The 10271-nt window shown below is 42.4% G+C and overlaps 1 protein-coding gene across 12 annotated transcripts in view; it reads right to left on the bottom strand.

Moving 5' to 3' along the window:
- Positions 1–1580: 1580 nt before the first annotated feature.
- Positions 1581–10271, bottom strand: part of ATL2 (atlastin GTPase 2) — a 44110-nt gene continuing 35419 nt past the window's right edge. For 10 of the 12 annotated variants that reach the window (XM_056487526.1, XM_056487531.1, XM_056487530.1 and 7 more), the window contains 7 exons: positions 10161–10253; positions 9760–9898; positions 8824–8951; positions 6610–6666; positions 5768–5839; positions 3639–4070; positions 1581–1810 (listed from right to left, as the gene is read on the bottom strand). In XM_056487526.1, coding sequence (XP_056343501.1) covers positions 1691–1810; positions 3639–4070; positions 5768–5839; positions 6610–6666; positions 8824–8951; positions 9760–9898; positions 10161–10253 — 1041 coding nt within the window. In that variant the 3' untranslated portion in view covers positions 1581–1690. Of the gene's footprint in view, positions 1811–2219; positions 2331–3638; positions 4071–5767; positions 5840–6609; positions 6667–8823; positions 8952–9759; positions 9899–10160; positions 10254–10271 lie in introns of all 12 variants that reach the window. The other 2 variants (XM_056487532.1, XM_056487534.1) reach the window with 1 other exon arrangement.

Raw genomic sequence — 10271 nt, 5'->3', positions numbered from 1 at the left:
GAGGGCAGGTAACCACCACTCCCCAGCACTTCTCTGCGGTGCAAAAGTCACAGTGCAATTGCTTTAGTCCTAGACAGATGATTTCCCTCACTCGAGAGAGGGGAGATGTTAAAGCTCAAATGTTGATGAAAATTGTTACCATTTAGGAATGCAAAAAAACCAGCTATTGCACACAGCTGTTAATTAACTACAGCAGTTAATTCTTTAGCTGCCTTTACACTCCACACAGTTGATACTGATTTAGCCAAGAATGAAAGTAAAGCCAGTAACAAGATTTCAGAGTGATACAATTGTCGGAGGGCAGAATCTGACAAGCAACTCCACAAGTTAAAAGCGTGCTTTAAGAACAGCAGGAGGTTTTCCTATACAGGGAAGGGGTATGAGCTGGACAGAGGTCACCTTCCAGAGACAAGCATGAGAGGAACATCGGCTTCAATAGAAAGCTATGAAGTACAATAGAACAAATCTGTTCATATAATTGTCAGGATAAGTATTTGACATAGTTTATGTAGTAGAATACAATACTTGAACATCTTTTAAAAATAAGCACAGATTTCATTTCATATATATACAACTGATTTTAATAATGTACTGAAAATAAATTACAGGAAATAACTTTAAAATGCAACAGAAGACAAGAGTTTCACAACAAACATTCCCATTGATTTTCCCAAGGGGGTGAGAGATTGCAGTGCTCAAGGCAAGTAAATATCACAAATATATCAAAAAACTTCAAATTGTTGATGCATTCACACATTTACATGAGCCACAAACATTCCTTTACAGGAACTGCACTTAGCTACCACAGAACCAGGTTTTGCCATAAACTACAAAACTTTGATACAAAATCGTATTTATATATTTATATTTCATATACATGCCCTATCTGTGATTTCTTAAAAAATAAAAACTAAACACACTGTACAGACAATCCTAACTCATTGCTTGGTAGCTGTAGGCAACATTTTTGGATGGAATTTCTTCCCCAGTAGAATTAATGGCAATATTATATACATGAAGGCTAAACTGCAGAAAAAGACAGCTCAGTTCCAATATGCACCTCCCTTGGGACCAGGTCTGCGAGTTCAAGGCAAGACACCCTCTGTGCTGAGCCACTGCCTCCCTGACACCCCAGTTCTGCGTGAGGAACCAGCACATGCATCTGTGTAACACTGGTAAAAGGCAAGAAAGCAAGAGACACGTTGTAATGGAGGGGCTGCTCTGACGGCTCCACCGGCTGAGCACAGAAACGCTCGCTGCAGCCGAGGGCGGTGCCGAGCTGGGGACAGCGGGGAGAGCACTCCTGGTGCGGGGCTGATCATGACACTTCCCTGAAGTCAGCTCCTGCAGGGGACGGGCTCCCCCTGCAAGCCGGAGCCTGCACGGACTCACAAGGCTGGGGAAGCTCCCCCTCCCTCCCCCGAACACGGGGCACCGGGACTGTGTAAAACTGAGCCCCTCCCTCCCACCCAGCGGGCTCCATGGCACCGGTTTGTCTGAAGCTGAGCACTGACAAACTTAACTCTTCCCCGGTGATGGCAGCAATCTGTGAAGCCAATCACACTAAACTACTTCTACAGTTGATTGTAAACTTTGGTTTATTTTTATTTATCTTTTATTATTATTGAGTTCTCATGGTACAGCAAGCATGTCTAGGATGAGAGGGCAGAGTTGAAGAGGAGACGAACTGTCAGTCTGTCTTTAGTCTGGCATGGTGAGCCACCTGCTCGGTCAGGCCTGCTTTGATAGAGTTTTTTACAGACTGCCTCATGTGATCCTCCATCAAATTATCACTCATGGGCTTCAACACCTGTGGAATGAGAAATGTGCAAAAGAAACAAGAAAATGAGGTAACCAAGGAAAATAAGATTTAAAATCATATAAAGAGATGAGACTTGAAATCATGAAAAAACTTAGAATGATGAAGTCTGACACAAAGTGGCATGAACTGAAAGAGAAATGAATTTTGCTGCTAGAATAATGAGGTTGAAGCAGTCACATGCTATGGACACAAGTGATACCCCTCCTACACAGCAGTATTTCACTGAATTCAAACCACTTTACAGTTCCTAGAAGATGGATGTGCAATTCCATACCCCATATGCAGCATCAGTCTGGTATGGTTACAGCATTTATGCAGACCGGCCCAGACGGTCCAGCTTATTGTCCTATATGTGTAAGTGTGAACACTTCAGATACAGAAAGAAAGTTAAAAATACTGGCTAGTTTTTCTTCTTGTTATTGTTGGATGAGAGTCGCTGTCGCGGCACTGATGTAAGAGCACGACGAACCGTTCGGCGTCTAAGGACTTCAAAGAGTTTGGAAAACACCTAAAACACGAATTCAGCTGTTAGGAAAAACGGCTCTCACAACACAGCAGAAACTCTATCAAGTTCAGAAAAAAAAAAAAAAAAAAACAAAACCTGATTGCCAGTAACTTCTCACCTTCCTGGGATTCCTCTGAAGCAAGGAGGGAAAAGAAAGGCAGAGATTCAGAAAAATCAACAGCAAGAATGAGCATTTAATCAGAGTGACTCAGACAGGACCTGCAGTGCTTTGCAAATTACTGGTGATGTGCAGCTCTAACAGCAACACTGCTGAGGTCTTTTGGAGACCAGTTTCCTCCAGCCCACAAATGGCAAGCTCCTGCCAGCATAAGTCAAGTTTTCCCCCTTCCAGGGAAGGCAGCAGCTCCAGCAATACTGGAGAGCCTCAATTTTAATCACTAATGAGTGGTGCTAATTCAAGATTTAGTTACCAATTTATTTACTGATGCTCATTTCCCTATTTTTAAAAATCCACTTTTTCTGCTCCACTGTAACTCAAAACCTGACTGGGACCCTCAGCAGGTTGCTCAGATAGGCCTAGTGTACCAGTGCTTAGGATGAGTCTTGAATACAGGAATTTTCCAGCTGTGGAAGCAAGCATCTGTGCAGAAAGCTCCAGTTAGTTATCTGCTCATGCCTCACAGGACACACTTTAATCCCAGATAAGGTCACTGCACCTTTTATTTCCAGTAACAACAGCAGGAAAGTGTTTCCCTTCTGCTGGCACTGGACAGAGCCAGCAAAAATGCTCCAAAACTACTGGTCAGGAATTCTCTACATTGGCCTTGCTGGCACAGCTGTGTCAAATGAGTTCAGGCAGAAAAATCTCTATGCAGAAAGTTTTCTCTTCCAGCTCTCTTGTCCTTACATCTTTTCTTTCAGGAATTTGTTGAGTATTCCTTGCAAACAGCAGTTGCACCCACTGAAGCTGTCACAGAGAGCACAAGTCTCCCTGATGAAGGAAACCTGATGTGCACCCTCTGGTAGCAGCTGCTGAAAGCCATCACCAGCCAGTTCTCTCCAAGGACTAATCAATTCCTTGCTCTGAATAAGGAAGGAGAGTTCTGAAGAGTCCCTCCACTCTTGACCATCAAAGCACTTACTAATTACCTTCTGCACCTTAAGTAGCACTTCTTTGGTAACATCCTAAGCTTATTTAACATTCCTTATGCGCAGCATCTGTTCCTGAAGAAAGCAGCCATACTACTGAGCAGATTTTCCCTTTGGCAGCACTAACATTCTCTATTAGCTCTAGACCAGCTTTTCGTGTGCTCAAGACAGCAAGATTTTGCAATAAAAACAGATACCAACCTGTTCCCATATAGCTTCAGCGATCTGATCAATGGCTGTTCCAACTTCTCTGAATTCCCCAGAGTACTTAACGTATGCCCAAGTACAAAACGATATAAGAGCCATCCCCAGCACGAGATTACACAGGGCAGCTATGGAGTTCATGCCAAGGAACCCAGTCAGTCCTGAGATTATGTACATGGCAAACATGACTGCAAATAGAGTGGCAGGGGTACGAGCAGCATAAAAGATGTTTTTGCCATCGTTGTGCTTCACAAAGTTTGCATAGATCTCGTCGATTTCCACTTCCAGTTGCTCCTGGTAGCGCCGGCAGAACTCCTCCCCTCCCATCTTCTTCACGGAGCGGAACTGCCGGATGGCGCTCTCTCGGAAATCCTGGTGCTTCTGCTCCAGGTCCGACGGGGCAATGTAAGGCTTATCTCCCCCACACACCTGTGGGAGCAAGCACACACCATGGAATCACATCCTGAGCCTCTGCTGCTGCTGCTGCCCTCCTCCCCCTGAGCTCCCTCAGCTCCTGAGCCCCAGGCCCACCCAGGGAAGCGGCCAAAGGTATTCTGGATCACGGCAGGGCAGGAGCCTCACCTGTCCAACCACACACACACCCACAGCACAGGACTGAACTCATACTTCCACTGTTCCCTTCAGCAAGGCCAGGAGGGCAGAACAGCCACATGCACATCCCTGCTTCTACCCAGACTGAAATCCTCCACATCCACCACAACTCCCTGGAAAATGCCTACCAGTCTCATCTTCAGAACAGTTTTTCCACACTGCCCAGAGCATGTTAAACACCAGGAGCTACTGTGGGATCAAGAGGCCCTCACACGAATAACTGTCACTGTTTTCTCATACTCTGACACTGGACCTGTTGTTCCTTACATTTCAGGTCATTAGGGGGACAGTATTTTGGTTATACACACTCAGCAAAACGAGGGCTTTGGTTCATGAGGACAACTCAGAAGCTGCAGCAAGAACTACCTTTACATAACTGAGTTTTAAATCCAAAGAGTTCCCACTCCTGTTCTTAAAAATAGAAGTTTCTGAGCTGTGTCAGATGAACATCATATGAGACATCTGGATAAAAAACTATTCCATAATTTGTGCATATCTCTACAGTGATAAAAAAAAATATACAGTACTGGAGAACATTACTATGGAAACAAAGTCTGTTTAAAAGAACATCTGTTTCTGTTTATTCCCTACTCCAAGTTAGAAACCTTACAGCTACAGTATCTCAACAACCACTGAAGATTCAAGTTTGGAAGGCAGAATTGGCACTTGTTATAAACAACACATTTACTATTTCAAGACATTTTCCAAAATGGAAATAGAGGAGTTCCCTTAAACCAGCAGAACATTCTCCAAACAGCCTGCTAACAAATGGAACTGGCCTGTCTGCCGCTAGCACTAGGTCTTTAATTTCAAAACAGAAAGCTACTTCAGCAATTAAGACCGCAATTAGCCTAATTAATGTAAAATGTTCTCACACCTACTGGTCTTTCTGGTTGTACAGTTTCACAATAAGCACAGTCCTGTTAAGCTTTATGAGACATGTAATGGTTTTCAGAATTTCCTATGATAAAACTTTGCATACTACTACATTAAAGTATGAAATCCACCCAGCATGCAGCTTAGAATCATAGAAGATCACTATCTTCCAGAGAAGAAGCAAGTGGGAAATTACATACACAGGTTTTTCAAAGTAATTCTTATATTCAAACTTCAAAAATTTTAATTACTCCAATCCCTGCATTTTACAGCTAATTAATGGCCACAATTCAGAAGTATGAGACTACAAAACTAGAATTCCATCACTGTGCAACCCTGACACAACAGATGTCTGCTCACCTGCTTGTGCATTTCATGTCACAGGATTCTGAGATGCCTGTCAAGAGCCATAGAGGGAACTAACAGGTGGGAATCCTGCAGACACACCCATTTTCATACATCCCCAGTATCTGACACCCAAGCTCAGAGCAGAGTGCAGAAAACACAAGTCCTGGCCCTGAGAGTACAGAAAACACACAAGTCCTGGCCCCACTGAAGTGCTCACACACAGAGGACAACATGGAAGCTGAAGGCCTGTATTTGCATGCAGGCGTTTAGGAAAGGTTGTGCCATCATACCTGCTCCATGCCTTTGCTGTACAAGTCTTTTGCTCCTGCCACAGCAGCAAGATTGTTCGCCTCAGCTGTCGCCTAGAAAACATGGAGCATCCTGTGTCATTCACAGCATTCCTGTGTTTTACACCATTAAAACATACCCTCAAAACCTCCAGAGCTCCTGTTGGCCAGGAAAAGGCCACACAAAAATAACTGAAGTTCAGCAAGATACATTAAAACATACTGCTGCCTTTCTCCAGCTTTCTAGCACAGCTGCAAACAAACCTCAGCTTGCTTGTACAGGCTTTTCATCATAAGCAATCTCTTCTGAATGCTCTGCTGTTAATAAGCACATGAGGGTCACTAAATTATCTTTTTGATCCTGGTACTAAATTACTTTACTACCTGAGAGGGAAGAAGGAAGCTGGTACTATTTCTGCATTATAGATGTACAGTTTTGGTGTCAATCATAATTGTCAAGTTTGTTAAGAGTTTAAGACTTATTTTCTACCTGTGTCCAGTCAGGAACAATTATTGTAGTTAAAGCTGCAAGGTGCCATTTTCTGATCTCAGAAGTTACAAACAGTAAGCTACACGAAACTCATGCTTAGAGGGCAAAGCAGCTAAAAAATCCAACCAACCAGACAGACCCCAGCTCCAGTTGGTTGATTTCTTTTCACTTGGTGGATGAAACTAAGGAAGAGTACCCAACCATCGCGGTTCCAGTGGCTTTCAAGGTACACAGATCCTTCAAGAACTACAGCTGTGTGGGGGAGCTTGAGGCCCATGGCAGTCATAATTCTTCAGTTACGAAGAATTTATAAAGTACATAATCTAATCAGATTATTTCAAAGAAAATAAAATACCTGCAGCATAGATTTCGGATGAGGTAGCTCCTCTCCTTGATAGATTTTAATGTAAGCCTAAATAGGAGGGAAAAAAAAGGTTTATTTTTCTAAGCATTTATGTTTAACGAGAATAAGAAATGAGGGATGATACAAAAATAGATCTCAGATTATTTCTTTGCAATAATGCTAAATATGAAATTATGTCATTTTCTTCAAAAAGGTTGGGCATTTTTTCCCCTTCACTTTGTTGTGCCTGAGACTGGGGCCCAGAAGGGCAGCAGAGAACCTTGAGGAGACATTACTGTCTCTAGAAGTGACAGGTTTGACAGCAAGTTTCTACTCCCTCAAATGCATAAGGTCTTTGCTAAACAGGGAATCTTCACCCATAACAAGAGTGGAGATGACTATCCCAGCCTTTCTGGCAATAGGTCTGCCCAAATTTACCCCAGTGCTGGGAGAACCAATACTTACATTTCCCCACATGCCTTGATCTACTGAAGTGTAGGAGGAAAAAAAACAGATCAAGGCCCTTAATGCAGACAGAGTTGGGCACACTAAACACTTCCAGAAGCTACACAGGCAGCCTATCCCACTGTGCCCCACCCGATTTATCCCCAGGTGTCCTTACTTTTCCCAGGGTTTCAGGGGGCTGGAAGAGAACACACACTTCATTTCTTGTCCAGCCCACAAGCTGGCCCATGGCACAGCTCCTAGGCACAGGCAGGTGGGGCACAGCAGGCAGCAGCAGCCATTCCAGTGCTTTGGACAAGCTGTGCAAGTTACACCAGCAAAGCCACTCTCAGCCCCTTGAGGAGGGTTTATCTTGACTCTCTTCACACCACTGCTGCCTTCCTCCCTGCCCTGTCTGCAAGCCTCAGGCCTGAGGGCTTTTTGCTCCCAGGGAGGAGAGAAAAAGGTTATCAGGGTCCCCACATACTCAATGCTCTAGGTTGTAGAACAACCTACAAAATCATATAGTTATACAGGACTCTGTTCCCTTGACACCCTCCTTGCTTCTGCAGCTATTTCCTCCAAGTAAAAGCCCTACAGTAATTCAGGGCTCACAATCTCAGCTTCAGATGCACAGTCCCAAGGGAGCAGCCCTCTTTAGTTACATAAGCTTGGCATTTCTGCAGCACCCCACAGCACTGCTCCCCGACTGGATACAAGATGTCAATCAGCCTTCCAGCAGAGGTTTTACACTTGGGTTTTTAGGACGCAGTCCTTTCTAAACTGCTGCTCTACCTGAGTGGGTCCTAATAGAGGAAAACTGGAGCAAAAAGCAGCGTGCAACCACAAAAACAGAGAGACTGAAGCTCTGAGCTCCTGTGCTGATTCTAGGCTTGTCAGAACAGCCATCACTTCTGCATCCCCTACCATGCCTTTCCTTTAAAAAGGTTATTTTGTTTTACAAGTGAAGTTAAATGAGCTCTGGTCTCAAATCACATCGTTTCTTAATTTCAGTCCAACTTTTCTAGCCCAAAAGTAGCAACGCAAAATTCCTGTCTTTAGGAGACAGTGGCACCATTCTTACCACGCCAACTGTCTAAGTCATTCCAATTGGAAAAAAAAAAAAAAACTACACACACCAGACCAATCCCTAGTGATGTAGAGATTATGTTATCACATTTCTGCTGGTGTCACCATGATACCAAAAAAGCTCAAGACTAACAGCTGTGAGTATCATACATAAATATTTCAGAGCATAGTGGTGCTACACATGCAAGTGTTTAGAAACCACCTTTCTTGCATGATAAAAATCCAGAGGGAAGTATCTGAAATTTTCATGGCATACCTAGCAGTTTAAGAGCTGGTTTTTTTTCTATCTGTAAAAGCTACATGAGACCTACTTTAATTAAAAATAACCAAAACAAAACAAACAAAAAAACAAACAAAACAAAAACCAAACAAAAACAAACAAACCCAACCCAACTGGGATTTCAAAGTAGGAAAAAAATTATCTAATAAAGCTTGAGCTATTTCAGCATATTCACAGAAAGGAAAATAAAAGCCACCAACCCACAAATTTTGCTAACAGTAGCTTGCAAAGAGCTGTACTGTTAGGAGCAGTGTGCCAATTCTGGAAAGTCAGAGTAATGAAATGAAAATAAAAGTGAGCTGATCAGTGAGTGTCAGCCTAGATATCATATCTTCTCTGGGAACAACATGGCCTAAAATTAGAATATTGTCTTTTAAGCTATTAACAGAAATAATTAGTATGAATTTGCTTACCTTGAAGTATTCTACAAGATCTCTACAGGTCACTTTGGATCCACTAATCTCTTTTTCTACCAAGTTTTCAGGGGCAAGCAGTAACGGTATCAAATTCCGCAGTTCATTCTTAAAATCCTCATCTATATCTAGTAAAATTCAATCAATTTCAGGAAATAAGTGGTTAGTTTCCAATCTTGTATCTCCTAAAGGAACACTGATAGCCCATGATCCCTCTAAATCCACAGTGTCACACCTCTGAATTGCCTTTTTAAGGTATTTAAAAGCTTACATACATAATAAGTAAGTTATGTAATAAGTCATAGTAAGTTCTACCTACTCTTACTCTACCAATATTAACTCCAGACTGGGAGAACAAGGTTCCACTGTGCTTTCAATATTTTAAGTGCATTTCCCCAGTTGTAGCAATGCACAATGACTCCAGAGGTGTGTGCTCCAGGCACAGCAGGGGCTGGCATCCCACCACTATAACTCATTTTTATAGCCTTTGCCATTCTGATGCATTCCCTCTGTTGGGGACACACATCCTATGACATTTATTTCAGATATTTCAGAGCTGACCTGTGGTTCAGCAAGTTCTTAGAGAAGAGCCTTTCCAGAAAGTAGTCTTTAATCTTGGGAATTCTGCCCTCTGGAGCCCTTAGTTATCTCTGGAATCTCTATTTAATGACCTTTAAGCATGTCTCAAGTTATCAGATTACAATGAACAGCTAGACACAAAGATATCCATTCCCTCTGCCTGCTTAATTCCTCTACTTTAAAACCACTAAAAAGAGCACACAATACACATTTCTAAATTCTGCAGCTTCACCTTTTAGCCTCATATTTTCCAGTCAGGCATTTCAATATCTAACCATTACAGTGCTTAACTTCCACCATATAAGAAAACAAACTCAGGGATTTGAATCAAGAAACACAAAATGAAAAGCTTCCTACCATTCAATCTCCCATCAAAATTTGGATTTGTTGCAACTTTAAGACCAGGGTGGGGCAACAGGAAACACCCAAGATTACTGAAACAGGAGTGAATATGCTTCCTTACATTCTGTAGCTCCTCATGTTGGTTTTGCTTTACCTGAAAGAAAAAAAATAATTTAAAAAAAGGCAGTAAGAAAACTGCTACCAGTTTTATAGCACTGCAGTCAAGATTAACCATCATCTTAAAAGTAGTAAGAGCACAAAAGTGTAACCTTTAACCTAATAATGTCAACTTTGCCTTTGAGTGGAAACACTACAAATGTATTTTATTAGCACAAGGAGCCAGCTCATGATGCATCATTGCCTTGACAGCAAAGTGTCACTTAGAAGACAGAATAGGACTACTGGAGATAACTTACCTGCAACCTTTTCTCTAGGAACTTTTTTCCTCCTTCCAAGCCATATGCATGTTCATAAGGATAACTCCAATCTCTAATTAAGAACATTAATGTCTGCAACAGGAAGAACAG

The sequence above is a fragment of the Oenanthe melanoleuca genome, chromosome 3 (assembly GCF_029582105.1).
Source record: "Oenanthe melanoleuca isolate GR-GAL-2019-014 chromosome 3, OMel1.0, whole genome shotgun sequence".
Classification (NCBI taxonomy): Eukaryota; Metazoa; Chordata; class Aves; order Passeriformes; family Muscicapidae; genus Oenanthe; species Oenanthe melanoleuca.
This window is presented reverse-complemented; position numbering and strand designations above follow the sequence as displayed.